Here is a 25,641-nt window from a genome sequence, read left to right as displayed (position 1 = left end):
ACGGTTGTTTAAACCAATAAGCATTAAGCTGTGTCATCAGCAAGTCGTTTCCCATCATGCTTTTGCTCAGCGCTGTCAGTGGAGAGCAACTGCGCTCGACTGCAGAATCACCTTTCGCTTGCGAGAGTTTTTTGACATACGTCAGCATGACATCAGAGCAAGGCGGACCGCCCTCGGACACTTTTCTAACCGGCATCATGCATCTCGCGCTGATCACCGGTGATCGGTTCTGTGCAGATTTTGCTCATCTCAAACAAACCTTTTCTCTCTCTACTCCCTCGCAAGCCAAATCACCACCACCTGTAGCTTGTTTGTGGGAGTGTGCCTGAGACATTGGGGCAGACCAGTGCTGGCTGTAGTGAGACGCACTTTCCCCTGCTCCAGACTGAACTTGTAGTTGCGCTTGTGCTTTTGCTTTGACTTGCAGTAACAATAGATGTGTTAGCAGTGGCTAACTGAGTTTAGCAAGTGATCAGTGATCCTGTCCTGCCTTCAACTTAAGTAAGAAGTATTGTGTTCCTTCTATATATTTTTATTAGTATTGTAACGGGTGCTGTAGGGGGAGAGTGCCTCTTTTCTTTTAATATTGCTTTTGTCCCTGTTTTTGTACAGTCAGGGAATGGAGGGAAGTTTATGTTGTTTTGTTTTTTTGAAGATTAGAACCCTTCCCTAAATTAGAGAACTGTTTTGTTTGTAATTTTAGGCCTTGCTCTCCCCTGAGCCATTGCTCCCCAAAATTCTATGGTATGCCTTTTTTCCCTTTTGTTTTATTGTAAACAAAATCCTTGCTTTGACCTATCATCTGGTGTCATCTTCACTCTGGGACAGAGGATTGAAGTGTGTTCTCGCCTTCGTTTTTTCAAATGTTATGCTTTTTCCTTTGTTACCTCCCCTCCAGACCCATAGACGTGTAGGGGAACGTAACAATATTTTTAAGTAGATCTCGGTCAACAGATTGAGTACATATAGTCGAAATATACTTAGACATTTCTGTCAGTATAGGTAAAATATACTTAAGTGCAATTTTAGGGATATTTCTGAAAAGAGACAAAGTATACTTTCTTAGTTTTAGTTTAAAAGTATTATAATAGCACACTTGAATAAACTTGTGTTTATTCAAGTGTACATACCCAGTTTGTGTCTTGATTCAGACATATTAAATTATATATTTAACTTCAACAAAACCAGTTAATTCAGATGAAGCACATTATAACTGACCTGATGAGAACCAGCTGAATGTCCAGCCTGTAGAGGAGCCGTTAACCTCACAGATCAGAGTCACTGGATCTCCTTCAGTCAACCACTTCTGAGGAGAAACCCTTAAAACTGCTCTGGGAACTGAAATTCAGAAATCACTCATTAATAACATGATTAACGAGTGTGTGTTTATGAAGAGATGATCAAACTCACCTGATACTGTCAGTGCAACTTCATCACTGTGGTGTGAGCTGCGTGATCCTCCAGTCTCTATTCCATAACAGAAGTATTTACCTGCGTCAGACTCAGAAACAGAACTGATTGTGTGTTCCTGTCCTTCACTGAAAACACTGATTGAACCTTCTTTATTCCAGTTGTACCGCCAGCCAGTGACTCCTCCAGCATCAATGTCACATCTGAGAGTGACTGTCTCTCCTCTGAATACATGATCAGGTATAATGTTCACTTTAGGTTTTGGTCTTTCTGTACAAGACAACAACAATAAACAATGCAAATAAAGTAATAAATAATGTAATTCCAGGTCCAAGCTAAATTATTTGCTTCGAAGAAAAGCTGAATTCATTATGCATAGAGTCCGACAGAAGTATTATTATAATGGGCCAAGACCCAGCAAGTTACTGGCTCTACAACTCAGACAAAGTGAAGCTCTAGGGCTATTATTGATACCATTCATTCACCTACAAAATGCCTAGTAACAAATCCTAGAGAGATAAACAATACTTTAGCAGAACATTTTAAAGAGCTATATCAACCAAAGGATAGTACTGATAAGGTTGAAACTGCTCTGAAAAGAAATTACTCATTAATAACTTGTTAAACGAGTGTGTGTTTATGAAGAGATGATCAAACTCACCTGATACTGTCAGTGTAACTTCATCACTGCGTTGTGACCAGAGTGATCCTCCAGTCTCTGTTCCATAACAGGAGTATTTGCCTGCGTCAGACTCAGAAACAGAACTGATTGTGTGTTCCTGTCGGTCACTGAAAACACTGATTGAACCTTCTTTATTCCAGTAGTACCGCCAGCCAGTGACTCCTTCACCATCAATGTCACATCTGAGAGTGACTGTCTCTCCTCTGAATACATGATGATCAGGTTTAATGGTCACTTTAGGTTTTGGTCTTTCTGTACCTACAACAACAATAAACAACTAGATAAAAAAGTTTGTTGAGAAAGTCAGACCAGAAAGTTTTAAAAAGTTTTAAAAGCTAAAAGTTTGAAGATTTTCAGTTTAAAGTAGTTTGAAGTTTAAAGTTTGACGTGTTTGAAGTCAATAAAAAATAGTCAGATGATTCTAGCATGATTTACCATGATTTACCATAGTTTACCATGATTTACTACTAGCATGATTTACCATAATTTACCATGATTTACCATAGTTTACCATGATTTACTACGTTCTAGTATGACTTACCATTATTCTAGCATGATTTACCATAGTTTACCATGATTTACCATAGTTTACCATGATTTACTACGTTCTAGCATGATTTACCATAATTTACCATGATTTACCATAGTTTACCATGATTTACTACGTTCTAGTGTGACTTACCATGATTCTAGCATGATTTACCATAGTTTACCATGATTCTAGCATGATTTACCATGATTTACTACCATGATTTACCATAGTTTACCATGATTTACTACGTTCTAGTATGACTTACCATTATTCTAGCATGATTTACCATAGTTTACCATGATTTACCATAGTTTACCATGATTTACTACGTTCTAGCATGATTTACCATAATTTACCATGATTTACCATAGTTTACCATGATTTACTACGTTCTAGTGTGACTTACCATGATTCTAGCATGATTTACCATAGTTTACCATGATTCTAGCATGATTTACCATGATTTACTACCATGATTTACCATAGTTTACAATGATTTACTACGTTCTAGCATGATTTACCATGATTTACCATGATTTATTACGTTCTAGTATGACTTACCATGATTCTAGCATGATTTACCATAGTTTACCATGATTTACCATAGTTTACCATGATTTACTACGTTCTAGTATGATTTACCATGATTCTAGCATGATTTACCATAGTTTACCATGATTTAACATAGTTTACCATGATTTACTATGTTCTAGAATGATTTACCATGATTCTAGCATGATTTACCATACTTTATCATGATTTACTACGTTCTATATGATTTACCATGATTTACCATGATTTACCATGATTTACCATGATTTATTACGTTCTAGTATGACTTACCATGATTCTAGCATGATTTACCATGATTTACCATAGTTTACCATGATTTACCATAGTTTACCATGATTTACTACGTTCTAGTATGATTTACCATGATTCTAGCATGATTTACCATAGTTTACCATGATTTAACATACTTTATCATGATTTACTACGTTCTATATGATTTACCATGATTCTAGCATGATTTACCATAATTTACCATGATTTACCATAGTTTACCATGATTTACTACGTTCTAGTATGACTTACCATGATTCTAGCATGATTTACCCTGATTTACCATGATTTACCATAGTTTACCATGATTTACTACGTTCTAGTATGACTTACCATGATTCTAGCATGATTTACCATAATTTACCATAGTTTACCATGATTTACTACGTTCTAGTATAACTTACCATGATTCTAGCATGATTTACCATGATTTACCATAGTTTACCATGATTTACCATAGTTTACCATGATTTACTACGTTCTAGTATGATTTACCATGATTCTAGCATGATTTACCATAGTTTACCATGATTTACCATGATTCTAGCATGATTTACCATGATTTACTACCATGATTTACCATAGTTTACAATGATTTACTACGTTCTAGCATGATTTACCATAATTTACCATGATTTACCATGATTTACTACGTTCTAGTATGACTTACCATGATTCTAGCATGATTTACCATGATTTACCATAGTTTACCATGATTTACCATAGTTTACCATGATTTACTACGTTCTAGTATGATTTACCATGATTCTAGCATGATTTACCATAGTTTACCATGATTTAACATAGTTTACCATGATTTACTATGTTCTAGAATGATTTACCATGATTCTAGCATGATTTACCATACTTTATCATGATTTACTACGTTCTATATGATTTACCATGATTCTAGCATGATTTACCATAATTTACCATGATTTACCATAGTTTACCATGATTTACTACGTTCTAGTATGACTTACCATGATTCTAGCATGATTTACCATGATTTACCATAATTTACCATAGTTTACCATGATTTACTACGTTCTAGTATGACTTACCATGATTCTAGCATGATTTACCATGATTTACCATAGTTTACCATGATTTACCATAGTTTACCATGATTTACTACGTTCTAGTATGATTTACCATGATTCTAGCATGATTAACCATACTTTATCGTGATTTACCATGATTCTAGCATGATTTACCATAGTTTACCATGATTTACTACGTTCTAGTATGACTTACCATGATTCTAGCATGATTTACCATGATTTACCATAGTTTACCATGATTTACCATGATTCTAGCATGATTTACCATGATTTACTACCATGATTTACCATAGTTTACAATGATTTACTACGTTCTAGCATGATTTACCATAATTTACCATGATTTACCATGATTTACTACGTTCTAGTATGACTTACCATGATTCTAGCATGATTTACCATGATTTACCATAGTTTACCATGATTTACCATAGTTTACCATGATTTACTACGTTCTAGTATGATTTACCATGATTCTAGCATGATTTACCATAGTTTACCATGATTTAACATAGTTTACCATGATTTACTATGTTCTAGAATGATTTACCATGATTCTAGCATGATTTACCATACTTTATCATGATTTACTACGTTCTATATGATTTACCATGATTTACCATGATTTACCATGATTTACCATGATTTATTACGTTCTAGTATGACTTACCATGATTCTAGCATGATTTACCATGATTTACCATAGTTTACCATGATTTACCATAGTTTACCATGATTTACTACGTTCTAGTATGATTTACCATGATTCTAGCATGATTTACCATAGTTTACCATGATTTAACATACTTTATCATGATTTACTACGTTCTATATGATTTACCATGATTCTAGCATGATTTACCATAATTTACCATGATTTACCATAGTTTACCATGATTTACTACGTTCTAGTATGACTTACCATGATTCTAGCATGATTTACCCTGATTTACCATGATTTACCATAGTTTACCATGATTTACTACGTTCTAGTATGACTTACCATGATTCTAGCATGATTTACCATAATTTACCATAGTTTACCATGATTTACTACGTTCTAGTATAACTTACCATGATTCTAGCATGATTTACCATGATTTACCATAGTTTACCATGATTTACCATAGTTTACCATGATTTACTACGTTCTAGTATGATTTACCATGATTCTAGCATGATTTACCATAGTTTACCATGATTTACCATGATTCTAGCATGATTTAACATGATTTACTACCATGATTTACCATAGTTTACAATGATTTACTACGTTCTAGCATGATTTACCATAATTTACCATGATTTACCATGATTTACTACGTTCTAGTATGACTTACCATGATTCTAGCATGATTTACCATGATTTACCATAGTTTACCATGATTTACTACGTTCTAGTATGATTTACCATGATTCTAGCATGATTTACCATAGTTTACCATGATTTAACATAGTTTACCATGATTTACTATGTTCTAGAATGATTTACCATGATTCTAGCATGATTTACCATACTTTATCATGATTTACTACGTTCTATATGATTTACCATGATTCTAGCATGATTTACCATAATTTACCATGATTTACCATAGTTTACCATGATTTACTACGTTCTAGTATGACTTACCATGATTCTAGCATGATTTACCATGATTTACCATAATTTACCATAGTTTACCATGATTTACTACGTTCTAGTATGACTTACCATGATTCTAGCATGATTTACCATGATTTACCATAGTTTACCATGATTTACCATAGTTTACCATGATTTACTACGTTCTAGTATGATTTACCATGATTCTAGCATGATTTACCATACTTTATCGTGATTTACCATGATTCTAGCATGATTTACTATAGTTTACCATGATTTAACATAGTTTACCATGATTTACTATGTTCTAGAATGATTTACCATGATTCTAGCATGATTTACCATACTTTATCATGATTTACTACGTTCTATATGATTTACCATGATTCTAGCATGATTTACCATAATTTACCATGATTTACCATAGTTTACCATGATTTACTACGTTCTAGTATGACTTACCATGATTCTAGCATGATTTACCATGATTTACCATAGTTTACCATGATTTACTACGTTCTAGTATGACTTACCATGATTCTAGCATGATTTACCATGATTTACCATAGTTTACCTTGATTTACCATAGTTTACTATGATTTACTATGTTCTAGTATGATTTACCATGATTCTAGCATGATTTACCATAGTTTACCATGATTTAACATAGTTTACCATGGTTTACTATGTTCTAGAATGATTTACCATGATTCTAGAATGATTTACCATAGTTTACCATGATTTACTACGTTCTAGTATGACTTACCATGATTCTAGCATGATTTACCATGATTTACCATAGTTTACCATGATTCTAGCATGATTTACCATGATTTACTACCATGATTTACCATAGTTTACCATGATTTACTACGTTCCAGCATGATTTACCATAATTTACCATGATTTACCATGATTTACTACGTTCTAGTATGACTTACCATGATTCTAGCATGATTTACCATGATTTACCATAGTTTACCATGATTTACCATAGTTTACCATGATTAACTATGTTCTAGAATGATTTACCATACTTTATCATGATTTACTACGTTCTATATGATTTACCATGATTCTAGCATGATTTACCATACTTTATCATGATTTACTACGTTCTATATGATTTACCATGATTCTAGCATGATTTACCATAATTTACCATGATTTACCATAGTTTACCATGATTTACCATAGTTTACCATGATTTACTACGTTCTAGTATGATTTACCATGATTCTAGCATGATTTACCATAGTTTACCATGATTTAACATAGTTTACCATGATTTACTATGTTCTAGAATGATTTACCATGATTCTAGCATGATTTACCATACTTTATCATGATTTACTACGTTCTAGTATGACTTACCATGATTCTAGCATGATTTACCATGATTTACCATAGTTTACCATGATTTACTACGTTCTAGTATGACTTACCATGATTCTAGCATGATTTACCATGATTTACCATAGTTTACCTTGATTTACCATAGTTTACTATGATTTACTATGTTCTAGTATGATTTACCATGATTCTAGCATGATTTACCATAGTTTACCATGATTTACTACGTTCTAATATGACTTACCATGATTCTAGCATGATTTACCATGATTTACCATAGTTTACCATGATTTACCATGATTCTAGCATGATTTACCATGATTTACTACCATGATTTACCATAGTTTACCATGATTTACTACGTTCTAGCATGATTTACCATAATTTACCATGATTTACCATGATTTACTACGTTCTAGTATGACTTACCATGATTCTAGCATGATTTACCATGATTTACCATAGTTTACCATGATTTACCATAGTTTACCATGATTAACTATGTTCTAGAATGATTTACCATACTTTATCATGATTTACTACGTTCTATATGATTTACCATGATTCTAGCATGATTTACCATACTTTATCATGATTTACTACGTTCTATATGATTTACCATGATTCTAGCATGATTTACCATAATTTACCATGATTTACCATAGTTTACCATGATTTACCATAGTTTACCATGATTTACTACGTTCTAGTTTGATTTACCATGATTTACCATAGTTTACCATGATTTACTACGTTCTAGTATGACTTACCATGATTCTAGCATGATTTACCATGATTTACCATAGTTTACCATGATTTACCATAGTTTACCATGATTTACTACGTTCTAGTGTGATTTACCATGATTCTAGCATGATTTACCATAGTTTACCATGATTTACCATAGTTTACCATGATTTACTATGTTCTAGTATGATTTACCATGATTCTAGCATGATTTACCATACTTTATCATGATTTACTACGTTCTAGTATGATTTACCATGATTCTAGCATGATTTACCATGATTTACCATGATTCTAGCATGATTTACCATGATTTACCATAGTTTACCATGATTTACCATAGTTTACCATGATTTACTACGTTCTAGTATGATTTACCATGATTCTAGCATGATTTACCATAGTTTACCATGATTTACCATGATTCTAGCATGATTTACCATGATTTACTACCATGATTTACCATAGTTTACAATGATTTACTACGTTCTAGCATGATTTACCATAATTTACCATGATTTACCATGATTTACTACGTTCTAGTATGACTTACCATGATTCTAGCATGATTTACCATGATTTACCATAGTTTACCATGATTTACCATAGTTTACCATGATTTACTACGTTCTAGTATGATTTACCATGATTCTAGCATGATTTACCATAGTTTACCATGATTTAACATAGTTTACCATGATTTACTATGTTCTAGAATGATTTACCATGATTCTAGCATGATTTACCATACTTTATCATGATTTACTACGTTCTATATGATTTACCATGATTCTAGCATGATTTACCATAATTTACCATGATTTACCATAGTTTACCATGATTTACTACGTTCTAGTATGACTTACCATGATTCTAGCATGATTTACCATGATTTACCATAATTTACCATAGTTTACCATGATTTACTACGTTCTAGTATGACTTACCATGATTCTAGCATGATTTACCATGATTTACCATAGTTTACCATGATTTACCATAGTTTACCATGATTTACTACGTTCTAGTATGATTTACCATGATTCTAGCATGATTTACCATACTTTATCGTGATTTACCATGATTCTAGCATGATTTACTATAGTTTACCATGATTTAACATAGTTTACCATGATTTACTATGTTCTAGAATGATTTACCATGATTCTAGCATGATTTACCATACTTTATCATGATTTACTACGTTCTATATGATTTACCATGATTCTAGCATGATTTACCATAATTTACCATGATTTACCATAGTTTACCATGATTTACTACGTTCTAGTATGACTTACCATGATTCTAGCATGATTTACCATGATTTACCATAGTTTACCATGATTTACTACGTTCTAGTATGACTTACCATGATTCTAGCATGATTTACCATGATTTACCATAGTTTACCTTGATTTACCATAGTTTACTATGATTTACTATGTTCTAGTATGATTTACCATGATTCTAGCATGATTTACCATAGTTTACCATGATTTAACATAGTTTACCATGGTTTACTATGTTCTAGAATGATTTACCATGATTCTAGCATGATTTACCATAGTTTACCATGATTTACTACGTTCTAGTATGACTTACCATGATTCTAGCATGATTTACCATGATTTACCATAGTTTACCATGATTCTAGCATGATTTACCATGATTTACTACCATGATTTACCATAGTTTACCATGATTTACTACGTTCCAGCATGATTTACCATAATTTACCATGATTTACCATGATTTACTACGTTCTAGTATGACTTACCATGATTCTAGCATGATTTACCATGATTTACCATAGTTTACCATGATTTACCATAGTTTACCATGATTAACTATGTTCTAGAATGATTTACCATACTTTATCATGATTTACTACGTTCTATATGATTTACCATGATTCTAGCATGATTTACCATACTTTATCATGATTTACTACGTTCTATATGATTTACCATGATTCTAGCATGATTTACCATAATTTACCATGATTTACCATAGTTTACCATGATTTACCATAGTTTACCATGATTTACTACGTTCTAGTATGATTTACCATGATTCTAGCATGATTTACCATAGTTTACCATGATTTAACATAGTTTACCATGATTTACTATGTTCTAGAATGATTTACCATGATTCTAGCATGATTTACCATACTTTATCATGATTTACTACGTTCTAGTATGACTTACCATGATTCTAGCATGATTTACCATGATTTACCATAGTTTACCATGATTTACTACGTTCTAGTATGACTTACCATGATTCTAGCATGATTTACCATGATTTACCATAGTTTACCCTTGATTTACCATAGTTTACTATGATTTACTATGTTCTAGTATGATTTACCATGATTCTAGCTGATTTACCATAGTTTACCATGATTTACTACGTTCTAATATGACTTACCATGATTCTAGCATGATTTACCATGATTTACCATAGTTTACCATGATTTACCATGATTCTAGCATGATTTACCATGATTTACTACCATGATTTACCATAGTTTACCATGATTTACTACGTTCTAGCATGATTTACCATAATTTACCATGATTTACCATGATTTACTACGTTCTAGTATGACTTACCATGATTCTAGCATGATTTACCATGATTTACCATAGTTTACCATGATTTACCATAGTTTACCATGATTAACTATGTTCTAGAATGATTTACCATACTTTATCATGATTTACTACGTTCTATATGATTTACCATGATTCTAGCATGATTTACCATACTTTATCATGATTTACTACGTTCTATATGATTTACCATGATTCTAGCATGATTTACCATAATTTACCATGATTTACCATAGTTTACCATGATTTACCATAGTTTACCATGATTTACTACGTTCTAGTTTGATTTACCATGATTTACCATAGTTTACCATGATTTACTACGTTCTAGTATGACTTACCATGATTCTAGCATGATTTACCATGATTTACCATAGTTTACCATGATTTACCATAGTTTACCATGATTTACTACGTTCTAGTGTGATTTACCATGATTCTAGCATGATTTACCATAGTTTACCATGATTTACCATAGTTTACCATGATTTACTATGTTCTAGTATGATTTACCATGATTCTAGCATGATTTACCATACTTTATCATGATTTACTACGTTCTAGTATGATTTACCATGATTTACCATGATTCTAGCATGATTTACCATGATTTACCATAGTTTACCATGATTTACCATAGTTTACCATGATTTACTACGTTCTAGTATGATTTACCATGATTCTAGCATGATTTACCATGATTTACCATACTTTATCATGATTTACTACGTTCTAGTATGATTTACCATGATTCTAGCATGATTTACCATGATTTACCATAGTTTACCATGATTTACTACGTTCTAGTATGATTTACCATGATTCTAGCATGATTTACCATGATTTACCATACTTTATCATGATTTACTACGTTCTATATGATTTACCATGATTCTAGCATGATTTACCATAATTTACCATGATTTACCATAGTTTACCATAGTTTACCATGATTTACTACGTTCTAGTATGATTTACCATGATTCTAGCATGATTTACCATAATTTACCATGATTTACCATAGTTTACCATGATTTACTACGTTCTAGTATGACTTACCATGATTCTAGCATGATTTACCATAATTTACCATAGTTTACCATGATTTACTACGTTCTAGTATGACTTACCATGATTCTAGCATGATTTACCATGATTTACCATAGTTTACCATGATTTACTACGTTCTAGTATGACTTACCATGATTCTAGCATGATTTACCATGATTTACCATAGTTTACCATGATTTACCATAGTTTACCATGATTTACTACATTCTAGTATGATTTACCATGATTCTAGCATGATTTACCATAGTTTACCATGATTTAACATAGTTTACCATGATTTACTATGTTCTAGAATGATTTACCATGATTCTAGCATGATTTACCATAGTTTACCATGATTTACTACGTTCTAGTATGATTTACCATGATTCTAGCATGATTTACCATAATTTACCATGATTTACCATAGTTTACCATGATTTACCATAGTTTACCATGATTTACTACGTTCTAGTATGACTTACCATGATTCTAGCATGATTTACCATGATTTACCATAGTTTACCATGATTTACCATAGTTTACCATGATTTACTATGTTCTAGTATGCGTTACCATGATTCTAGCATGATTTACCATAGTTTACCATGATTTAACATAGTTTACCATGATTTACTATGTTCTAGAATGATTTACCATGATTCTAGCATGATTTACCATACTTTATCATGATTTACTACGTTCTATATGATTTACCATGATTCTAGCATGATTTACCATAATTTACCATGATTTACCATAGTTTACCATGATTTACTACGTTCTAGTATGACTTACCATGATTCTAGCATGATTTACCATGATTTACCATAGTTTACCATGATTTACCATGATTTACCATAGTTTACCATGATTTACTACGTTCTAGTATGACTTACCATGATTCTAGCATGATTTACCATAATTTACCATAGTTTACCATGATTTACTACGTACTAGTATGACTTACCATGATTCTAGCATGATTTACCATGATTTACCATAGTTTACCATGATTTACCATAGTTTACCATGATTTACTACGTTCTAGTATGATTTACCATGATTCTAGCATGATTTACCATAGTTTACCATGATTTAACATAGTTTACCATGATTTACTATGTTCTAGAATGATTTACCATGATTCTAGCATGATTTACCATACTTTATCATGATTTACTACGTTCTATATGATTTACCATGATTCTAGCATGATTTACCATAATTTACCATGATTTACCATAGTTTACCTTGATTTACTACGTTCTAGTATGACTTACCATGATTCTAGCATGATTTACCATGATTTACCATAGTTTACCATGATTTACTACGTTCTAGTATGACTTACCATGATTCTAGCATGATTTACCATGATTTACCATAGTTTACCATGATTTACTACGTTCTAGTATGACTTACCATGATTCTAGCATGATTTACCATGATTTACCATAGTTTACCTTGATTTACCATAGTTTACTATGATTTACTATGTTCTAGTATGATTTACCATGATTCTAGCATGATTTACCATAGTTTACCATGATTTAACATAGTTTACCATGGTTTACTATGTTCTAGAATGATTTACCATGATTCTAGCATGATTTACCATAGTTTACCATGATTTACTACGTTCTAGTATGACTTACCATGATTCTAGCATGATTTACCATAGTTTACCATGATTTACCATGATTCTAGCATGATTTACCATGATTTACTACCATGATTTACCATAGTTTACCATGATTTACTACGTTCTAGCATGATTTACCATAATTTACCATGATTTACTACGTTCTAGTATGACTTACCATGATTCTAGCATGATTTACCATGATTTACCATAGTTTACCATGATTTACCATAGTTTACCATGATTTACTACGTTCTAGTATGATTTACCATGATTCTAGCATGATTTACCATAGTTTACCATGATTTAACATAGTTTACCATGATTTACTATGTTCTAGAATGATTTACCATGATGCTAGCATGATTTACCATACTTGATCATGATTTACTACGTTCTATATGATTTACCATGATTCTAGCATGATTTACCATAATTTACCATGATTTACCATAGTTTACCTTGATTTACTACGTTCTAGTATGACTTACCATGATTCTAGCATGATTTACCATGATTTACCATAGTTTACCATGATTTACTACGTTCTAGTATGACTTACCATGATTCTAGCATGATTTACCATAGTTTACCTTGATTTACCATAGTTTACTATGATTTACTATGTTCTAGTATGATTTACCATGATTCTAGCATGATTTACCATAGTTTACCATGATTTAACATAGTTTATCATGGTTTACTATGTTCTAGAATGATTTACCATGATTCTAGCATGATTTACCATAGTTTACCATGATTTACTACGTTCTAGTATGACTTACCATGATTCTAGCATGATTTACCATGATTTACCATAGTTTACCATGATTTACCATGATTCTAGCATGATTTACCATGATTTACTACCATGATTTACCATAGTTTACCATGATTTACTACGTTCTAGCATGATTTACCATAATTTACCATGATTTACCATGATTTACTACGTTCTAGTATGACTTACCATGATTCTAGCATGATTTACCATGATTTACCATAGTTTACCATGATTAACTATGTTCTAGAATGATTTACCATGATTCTAGCATGATTTACCATACTTTATCATGATTTACTACGTTCTATATGATTTACCATGATTCTAGCATGATTTACCATAATTTACCATGATTTACCATAGTTTACCATGATTTACCATAGTTTACCATGATTTACTACGTTCTAGTATGATTTACCATGATTTACCATAGTTTACCATGATTTACTACTTTCTAGCATGATATACCATGATTTACCATAGTTTACCATGATTTACCATAGTTTACCATGATTTACTACGTTCTAGTATGAATTACCATGATTCTAGCATGATTAACCATAGTTTACCATGATTTAACATAGTTTACCATGATTTACTATGTTCTAGAATTATTTACCATGATTCTAGCATGATTTACCATAGTTTACCATGATTTACTACGTTCTAGTATGATTTACCATGATTCTAGCATGATTTACCATAATTTACCATGATTTACCATAGTTTACCATGATTTACCATAGTTTACCATGATTTACTACGTTCTAGTATGATTTACCATGATTCTAGCATGATTTACCATAGTTTACCATGATTTACAACGTTCTAGTATGAATTTCCATTATTCTAGCATGATTTACTATAGTTTACCATGATTTACCATAGTTTACCATGATTTACTACGTTCTAGTATGATTTACCATGATTCTAGCATGATTTACCATGATTTACCATAGTTTACCATGATTTACAACGTTCTAGTATGAATTTCCATGATTCTAGCATGATTTACTATAGTTTTCCATGATTTACCATAGTTTACCATGATTTACTACGTTCTAGTATGATTTACCTTGATTCTAGCATGATTTACCATGATTTACCATAGTTTACCATGATTTACTACGTTCTAGTATGATTTACCATGATTCTAGCATGATTTACCATAATTTACCATGATTTACCATGATTTACCATAGTTTACCATGATTTACCATAGTTTACCATGATTTACTACGTTCTAGTATGATTTACCATGATTCTAGCATGATTTACCATGATTTACCATAGTTTACCATGATTTACTACGTTCTAGTATGATTTACCATGATTCTAGCATGATTTACCATGATATACCATAGTTTACCATGATTTACCATAATTTACCATGATTTACTACGTTCTAGTATGATTTACCATGATTCTAGCATGATTTACCATAGTTTACCATGATTTACTATGTTCTAGAATGATTTACCATGATTCTAGCATGATTTACCATAGTTTACCATGATTTACTACGTTCTAGTATGATTTACCATAATTTACCATGATTTACCATAGTTTACCATGATTTACCATAGTTTACCATGATTTACTACGTTGTAGTATGATTTACCATGATTCTAGCATGATTTACCATGATGTACCATAGTTTACCATGATTTACAACGTTCTAGTATGAATTTCCATGATTCTAGCATGATTTACCATGATTTACCATAGTTTACCATGATTTACTACGTTCTAGTATGATTTACCATGATTTACCATAGTTTACCATGATTTACCATAGTTTACCATGATTTACTACGTTCTAGTATGATTTACCATGATTCTAGCATGATTTACCATGATTTACCATAGTTTACCATGATTTACTACGTTCTAGTATGATTTACCATGATTCTAGCATGATTTACCAGAGTTTACCATGATTTACCATAATTTACCATGATTTACCATAGTTTACCATGATTTACCATAGTTTACCATGATTTACTACGTTGTAGTATGATTTACCATGATTCTAGCATGATTTACCATGATGTACCATAGTTTACCATGATTTACAACGTTCTAGTATGAATTTCCATGATTCTAGCATGATTTACCATGATTTACCATAGTTTACCATGATTTACTACGTTCTAGTATGATTTACCATGATTTACCATAGTTTACCATGATTTACCATAGTTTACCATGATTTACTACGTTCTAGTATGATTTACCATGATTCTAGCATGATTTACCATGATTTACCATAGTTTACCATGATTTACTACGTTCTAGTATGATTTACCATGATTCTAGCATGATTTACCAGAGTTTACCATGATTTAACATAGTTTACCATGATTTACTATGTTCTAGAATGATTTACCATGATTCTAGCATGATTTACCATAGTTTACCATGATTTACTACGTTCTAGTATGATTTACCATAATTTACCATGATTTACCATAGTTTACCATGATTTACCATAGTTTACCATGATTTACTACGTTGTAGTATGATTTACCATGATTCTAGCATGATGTACCATAGTTTACCATGATTTACAACGTTCTAGTATGAATTTCCATGATTCTAGCATGATTTACCATGATTTACCATAGTTTACCATGATTTACTACGTTCTAGTATGATTTACCATGATTTACCATAGTTTACCATGATTTACCATAGTTTACCATGATTTACTACGTTCTAGTATGATTTACCATGATTCTAGCATGATTTACCAGAGTTTACCATGATTTAACATAGTTTACCATGATTTACTATGTTCTAGAATGATTTACCATGATTCTAGCATGATTTACCAGAGTTTACCATGATTTACTACGTTCTAGAATGATTTACCATGATTCTAGCATGATTTACCAGAGTTTACCATAGTAACGAGTGTGTGTTTATGAAGAGATGATCAAACTCACCTGACTCAAAACGGTGTTTACAGAAAGCAATATGATTTTGATATATTATTGATATATATTCTTTGCTAATTACAGAAACTATAAGCTCAATTTAACAACACAAATTGAATATCTTGCCATATATTGTCTGGGCCAGCTTACCTCCCCCTCTACTCTAATATAACTCAACAAACAAAAGCTCACCATCCTGTACAAAAGAAAACTGGAGCCACACGTGTTTCGTGCTTGACACCTTAAAAATCTGAACACTTCTGTCAAACTAAACCACTTCTGTGGAGAAACACTTAAAACTGCTCTGAAAAGATATCGCTCATTAATAACTTGTTAAACGAGTGTGTGTTTATGAAGAGATGATAAAACTCACCTGATACTGTCAGTGTAACTTCATCACTGCGTTGTGACCAGAGTGATCCTCCAGTCTCTATTCCATAACAGGAGTATTTACCTGCGTCAGACTCAGAAACAGAACTGATTGTGTGTTCCTGTCGGTCACTGAAAACACTGGTTGAACCTTCTTTATCCCAGATGTACCACCAGCCAGTGACTCCTCCAGCATCAATGTCACATCTGAGAGTGACTGTCTCTCCTCTGAATACATGATCAGGTTTAATGGTCACTTTAGGTTTTGGTCTTTCTGTACCTACAACAACAATAAACAACTAGATAAAAAAGTTTGTCGATTCAAACTTTAAGTTGGCTTGAGAAAGCCAGACCAGAAAGTTTTAAAAAGTTTTAAAAGCTTAACGTTGGAAGATTTTCAGTTTATGAAATTATTCCTAGATTATTTACCATAATTTACTACGTTATAGTGTGATATAATAATTTTTTTTAAAATCTAAAGTTTGAAGATTTTCAGTTTAAAGTAATTTGAAGACAGACAGACAGACAGACAGACAGACAGACAGATAGATAGATAGATAGATAGATAGATAGACAGACAGACAGACAGACAGACAGACAGACAGACAGACAGACTGATAGATAGATAGATAGATAGACAGACAGACAGACAGACAGACAGACAGACAGACAGACAGACAGACAGACAGACAGACAGATAGATAGATAGATAGATAGATAGATAGATAGATAGATAGATAGATAGATAGATAGATAGATAGATGTACAGTAATTGATAGTGTTGGATAAGCCGGTATCGTTTCTGACCAGTAGGTGGTGCTGTCACCAAACCTGGCATCTGTGCTCAGATAAATGGACCAACAAGGCTTATTCAACAAGAACTCAAAGAAAATCTTTGTTTTAGAGGATTGGCGTTAAAGAGATATTGGGATAGGAATGGCTGTCTAAGAGTTACAGTGATTTCTTCACACAAATACATTTTAATTGTGAGCAAAAAAGACTATGTGAAAGTTATTAGAAGTATTTCTTTACCCCTGATGAGTTTTTTAATGGTAATTCCTACAATATTAGACAATAAGGCAAAATAAGTTATATTGGTAAAGAGTGAACACCAATAAGATTATAGGGACTTGTCTTGTGCATTAAAGCTCCTGGTCGTATAAGAAGAGATTACATTTTTCAACATCTCAGTAGTAAATCAGAAATTCAGAAGCAAATATATTTTATTTCACTTTCTACCTAAACTTAAAGAAGTGCATTTTAAAATGATGTAGATATATTTGTTCAAACATTATTTTGTTCAACCCCTACTGTGTATATGCATTTTAAGTTTTGTTATCTATTTCTTGCTTTTACTTTTTGTTTCTCTGTTCTATCATGTATTATTAATAATTATATCTCAGTCATATCTCTGTACCGCCAGCCAGTGACTCCTTCAGCATCAATGTCACATGTGAGAGTGACTGTCTCTCCTCTGAATACATGATGATCAGGTTTAATGGTCACTTTAGCTTTTGCTCTTTCTGTACAAGACAACAACAATAAACAATGAAAATAATGTGATAAATAATGTAATAAATAATAATAATAATAATAATAATTCAAATAAATTCAATAAAATATGATGTATGAACAGTGACTTGATTGTAAAGCACATATATTAAATCAGGTTACACTGATGTGTTGTTCTCTATAGAGATATATTATATATAATCTATTCCTCACTTATCAGCGTCTTATGAATCAGTTTCATTGCGTTCTCAGAGCAGTTCATTATGAGAGTAAAACACTTGCCAATGCCATGTACTGTCACTGATCTCATTCTCTCATTGGTAAAACATTAGTGCATTTTTATTTCACAAACAATGTAATAGAGCTGCTGGCAGCAATTACTGGAACAAACAAGGTTTAGGAAAATTAAAGGACAACAAAGGTGAAAAGACCGCCCTATGGTTCGAACCCACATCCTTTAGGTTAGTAGCCCTGAGCTCAAAACAGCTGTCACACCACCTACATCTACACCAGCAGTCGGAGAGACACACATCAGTGACCAAAGGGTTGCAAACCAGTGTTGTTGTTCAAAGGACTTTATTACTGCAGGTCCAGCAACTCTGATCATTATTATTAAATCTGTTCAGTTTTTGTGGTGTCTGTAGAATTAATAATTTTCAAGACAAAGCATTTTGTTTCTATATTCTTCACAAAGGATACAAAGAACACAAAGAAACTAAATTTAGCTATGAAATATTTCGGAAGAAATGGGCAATTTTATGTTAGATTTTTTTTTGTCACCTCAGAACTGTCTGTCTGGTGTTACAACACATGAATTATTTATATAACTTGTTTAAAAGGCAGTATTTAAAATGAAGTCACTCCTTTTCACTGCAGGTTTGAAACAGAATCACCCATATGTTATGAAAGATATGATTCACTCACCTGCAGTGTGTCCAGAGGGGATGCTTGAAATCAGCACTAAAACACAAAGTAAAAAAACTCATGAACGATTATGTGAATTTTTAAATGTAAAGATCATCAAACTCATCTGTAGTTAATCCTGAGAAAGTTTCTGTGGGATCTTATTTGCAAAGTTCCTCCCATGAGGCAACCGGCTGTGTTTCTCTCAGGGGTCCCTGTGATGTTTTTCTTTCTTTTTTTTTGTGATTTGGCTTTAGATATAAGGGTCTGTTCTGCAGAAAGACAGACTAACATCATCGCTGAAGAAAGTGCTGCACTGATACCTTCAGTAAATTCTCCACACAAGAACTCAAGCTTATTTTATGCATTTGAGAAATCTACACTGGCAAGCCACCAAAGTCAGCCAAATACAGGAACATCTAAAAATCCTTACAGTGGGAACATTTAGCTGATCTAACTTAGTGTTATACTTTAGGCATTTTATAAATGTATATTCTTTCTTTTCTTGTGAAACACAATGATTTCCCTCTCACGTGTTTCTCAGCTTCACAACACAGAAATATTTTTGAAGTATTATATTTCTGAAGTCTGATTAAAGGTAAACTCTTACTAATTGCCAACCCATTCTCACTCCCAAGGCGTCAAAATCCGAAGCATGGTCAAGTGCCTTCCGCGTCACATCGAAGACGTCAGCATGACATCAGAGCAAGGCGGACCGCCCTCGGAAATATTTCTAACCGGCATCATGCATCTCGCGCTGATCACCGGTGATCGGTTCTGTGCAGATTTTGCTCATCTCAAACAAGCCTAATATTTGAAATGTAATGTGTTCTGTTCATGATCTTCTGCGGTTCCAGACGCTGATCACTTTTGGGGATTTCCTTCACACAAATCAATCGCTGGGCCTCGGAACACTTGGAATATTTGTACTTTTTGAATAAATTGTGCATGCAGTCGTATCTGCCTGTTATATCTGTGTTTTATATACCACACAAATGGGTAGGTTTAGGGATGGAATGGGGTTGGGTTACATGTTAAAACGTGTCTAGATAGTGTAAATAAAATGATGCTGGCTGATTAAATTGAGAATCACACTCAAATTGAGAATCACACTTAATCACACTTAAATTGAGAATCACACTCAACATGTCATAACGGCAAAATCATAACCCAATATATGATCATCATGACGATAACGTTCCCATGCCCAACTGTCCCATGTCCCTGTGTCTGACGCCAAAGGTTTCTCATTGAAATGAATGGAGCACTCTTTATTGTGACGCGGAAAGCACTTGACCATGCTTCGGAATTGGACGCCTTGGGAGTGAGAACGGGTGAACATCTATTGAAGACTAGTGAATATCTACTTAAGGCATCAGCAAACTGGAATAAAACAAAGCAACAGAACTAATTCAACAAACACCATTACAAACTGAGTGACTGAACTAACAGACTGACCCAAACACAACAGAGTGCATTTCTTTTTCACAAACAGCACTAACTGCACACTTCCTCTCTCAAGCTCGTCTTTCACTCTTAAATCATAGACTAGAGCTGGATTTGAAGCTCTGAGAGCAGCATGAAAAGAAAAATCCAGGAACACTAAATCACTTGATCCTTTTCTTAATATAAGAGCAAATGAACATCCACTGAAACACAAAGAAATAATACTCACCGAGCACAAGAGGAAGTTGACTGAGCTCCATACTGACTGAATAATGACAGACGGTTAAAGACACAGACTGAGTTAAAGCCTCAAGACTTCCTGATACCTACAGTCAGATCCTTAGAGCATAATGACAGATTAAAGACATACTACTTCATGTGTTACAGAAAATTTTGTCAGGATTTAAGGAAAATGAAACAATACTGGATCTTGATGGATCTTTATTGTAATAATGGTATTAACTGTATTTATAACTTTAGAAGCAGAAAAGTGAACTAGTGAAACTGTTCTTCAGTGGTTAATGGCACCGAGCTAAAATAGAACAAACCAAACCACAACTATGGGTAACACTTTATTTTGATGGTCCGCTTTAGAAATTCTATAAGTAACTTTGCAACTGCATGTCAGCTAACTCTCATTCGAGTGCTAGTAGTCTGTCTGCTTAATATCTGCTAACACTATATTTTGATGGACCCCAACAGACATTCAACTGACTATAAGCAGTGCTAGACTTTGTCCGGGGGTCCCTGTCAGTGCGTTCATAAAAACCCCCAAATGACCCCCAACCCCTTAATCTGTTCTTTCAGAGGAGTTTCACTGACAACAAACAGTCAGTTGAATTATTCAGTAATACAATAAAAGATAATAAATTAACAAACAATAGAACCAATACAATATAAAAATATACAAAGGAAATACATTACAATTACATACATTTTAGCCTACTAAAATAATAGCCTATACAGAAATTAAATAATCAAATGTAAAAAAATAAAACACTGCATAGGCTTCAGCAAATTAGTTAAACATACGTTGATTCTTATGAATGTTACTAAAGATATTCAGTGAAGAGCAGTGAATGATTCTCTCGTTTTCTTTTGTTGTTTTTATTAACATTAAATGACAGACAACAGCAGGTTTATCAAGCTGCTGTCACTTTAAGACTGAATCTAATATACTGACAAGCATTCGGTTACTTTCCCTACTGTTTGTTTACTAAAGACATATCTGACTGCATTTAAGTGAGAACTCGCCAAGACGGACATTTTGACTTGTTTTTGTGTCTTTCTGTCCGTTTAACTGCACACCTGAAGCCCAAAGTAGCCTATACTTGTCCGTGTTTTCCTCCGTCTCGGATCGGGCGGACAGAACACGGTCTGGGGAACCACTCTTTCACAGCTCAATACACTTTTAACTCTTTTTTTCTTTTTTTTGTATCGAGGAGTCGAGCAGGAGGCTGTATATTATTTTTACTGATTTGGATGTTACGTAGGAAGGCCGTCAGCGCACCACTTTAAAGGAAAGGAACAGAATGCGGCATTGTGTTTTCATATTCGCTGGAAGCCAAAATCAAAAAGGAAACTAAAATTATACTAACCACACAGCCCTCGAAATCATCTTTGAGAGCAAGGGGTCCGCTGGGGGTTCAGGGACTCTACATAACTTCTGTATTTTGTGTATAGGGAGGACCGGCACTGACTAGTAACTTTGTCATGTCAACTTATTCCACTTACCTGAGTTGACATGTAGTTACAAAGTTACTTATAGTTAGTAGAATGTCTAAAGTGGACCATCAAAATAAAGCGTAACCTTAGGCTAAGCTGAATCTATTTCTGTTCTGTCAGGCCTCTGACAATAAGGGTGTCGAGTTTGGCACTAATATATATGTACCTGTGAACAGTTTAATATTCATACACCAAGACAAGGGATGTGAATAAAGAGATTTAACGATTATCATCCCTGATCCTCTTAATGAATTCAGCTACTGAACGATTTGAATAAAGATTCTGTTAGTACTTTTTAGGAGGAATCATTTGGAAAAATTAAATGCAATTCGTACTGCTCTCAGCAGTCATTTCAATTCTTGACAAAGGTCATAAGTCTTATTTTCATTTGCACAGTTTACATGTGGTGGAAAACTGAGCACTGACATCTGTGAGGCAGGTTATGAACATAAACAACAACAACAAGCACAGCAATGACAAATACAAATGTGCAATAGTACATGAGCAACTGTCACAGGGTGTTTTGGTGGTGTTGGTTCATGTTCATTGTTCCTTGTTCATGTTTTAAGTTGATTATGTTCAAGTTATGTTTGAGTGTCATGTTTCTAAGTTTGTCTTGTTCTTTCACTTCCTGGTTTTGTCATATTTTATTGTCATGTGATTCCCATGCCCTCATGTGTTGTGTCATGTCATTGGTTCATTGTCTCATCACTGTTCACAGGTGTCACTTGTCTTGTCATTAGTCTCAGTGTATTTAAGCCCTCATGTTTGCCATGTGTATTGGTCTGTTATTGATGTTGTTACCTGCTGTGTAGGTGAGGTTTATGTTTAGCCATGTCAAGTCTTTGTTTTGAGTATTGCCAAGTTTTGTGTTTTGATGTTTTTGATTAAACTGCACTTGGGTCCAACAACTTGCCTCGTCAGTAGAAAACCGTGACAGCAACAGTGTCTTTCTTGGTTCAGTACCTGATTGGGAATCATTATTCAATGCTTGCTCGATTTAGATTCCCTAAAAAGATTTGAATCATAAGAGTAATTCATTTGGAAATCAATCTGCACTAATAGCACTGTATGATTTACTTAAAAGAACAGACTAAGAGTCAATCGTTTGGGAATCGGTCACTATGATTTCGATTTACCAAAAAGATCCGACTTGAGACATTCTTTGGGGAATCAGACTACACTGCTCGCAGTAGACTAAATAGCGACACAGTCAGTAAAAACTAACAATCTCAGGAAAATTACAATTATTCGATTTTTTTTCCTTAGAAAAAAACAAACAAATATCTAGGCTATATCAGGCATCAGAGTCATTATTTGTACTGTGCGCTCAGCCCTAAGCTTTACACTCTCTTCACACATGATGGTGTCGCTGCAAAGCCAAACAACGTCATCATGAACTTTGCAGATGACACCAAAGTTGTTGGTCTCATTGCAGGCAACTTTGACATGCTTACCGGAGAGAGGTGTCAGAACTGGTCACATGGGCGGCAGTGGTTCAGTAGTCTACAAACTGGAAGGTTGGTGGTTCAATCCCCAGTTCCACCTGACCAAGTGTCGAGGTGTCCATGAGCAAGACACCTAACCCTAGATGCTCCCGACGAGCTGGATGGTGCCTTGCATGGCTGACACCACCTTCGGTGTATGAATGAGTGAATGTGAGGCAATATGTAAAGTGCTTTTGGATGGCCATGGGTCTGTTGAAAGCGCTATATAAATGCAGTCCATTTACCATGGTGTGAGGCTAACAATCTCACACTGAACAGTAACAGGACCAAGGAGATGGTTGTGGACATGAGGAGGGGTGAGTGTTTCTATCAATAGTTGTACCATCTAAGGTGGATATCACCACATCCGTTAACTTAGGATGAGTAAGGCTAAAAATCATATATTTTGTATTTTTTGATTTTAACACTAGTTTCATCTCTGCCAATGAATGTTGTATAATGTTAAATGCATTCTGTAAATTTAGTAACGCTTGATTTAAAGATGACGCTGCAGTATAAATGACTGTCATCAGCGTACAGAATCCACTCCAAAGCCTAAATCATTAATAAAAATGGAAAACAAAAGAGGAGCTAAAATGGATCCCTGAGGAACTCCTTTCTTTACTTGATGAAACGATGAACTATAATTTTCTAAACAAACACATTGAGTGCGCTCTAAAAAATAGTTTTCAAACCATTTTAGAGAATCCTTACCAAAACCTATAGACCTAAGTTTCTGTAACAGTAAATTATGGTCAACAGAGTCAAAAGCTTTCGAGAGGTCCACAAATAACGCTGCTCAGTTTGCTATCCAAGGAGTTTATAATATCGTTTATGACTAGCACAGCTACAGTAATAGTGCTATGACCTCCTCTAAAACCCGATTGGTAATCATTAAGAATCTTCTTATCAGTTAACTACTA

The 25,641-nt window shown here is 33.4% G+C and overlaps 1 protein-coding gene across 1 annotated transcript in view; it reads right to left on the bottom strand.

The window, feature by feature from the left end:
- The window catches only part of LOC307137425 (leukocyte immunoglobulin-like receptor subfamily A member 4), a 36,284-nt gene extending 14,507 nt beyond the window's left edge, over positions 1–21,777 (bottom strand). Inside the window, exons 1-6 of the mRNA XM_079835076.1 lie at positions 21,736–21,777; positions 20,082–20,117; positions 17,650–17,925; positions 2,072–2,350; positions 1,411–1,680; positions 1,219–1,338 (exon numbers count right to left, since the gene is read on the bottom strand). Coding sequence (XP_079691202.1) covers positions 1,219–1,338; positions 1,411–1,680; positions 2,072–2,350; positions 17,650–17,925; positions 20,082–20,117; positions 21,736–21,766 — 1,012 coding nt within the window. The 5' untranslated portion in view covers positions 21,767–21,777. The remainder of the gene's footprint in view (positions 1–1,218; positions 1,339–1,410; positions 1,681–2,071; positions 2,351–17,649; positions 17,926–20,081; positions 20,118–21,735) is intronic.
- Between the last annotated feature and the right edge of the window lie 3,864 nt (positions 21,778–25,641).

This window comes from Gobio gobio (assembly GCF_949357685.1).
Source record: "Gobio gobio genome assembly, chromosome: 1".
Classification (NCBI taxonomy): Eukaryota; Metazoa; Chordata; class Actinopteri; order Cypriniformes; family Gobionidae; genus Gobio; species Gobio gobio.
The sequence above is the reverse complement of the archived record's forward strand: the minus strand, read 5'-3'. Positions and strand labels throughout refer to the sequence as shown.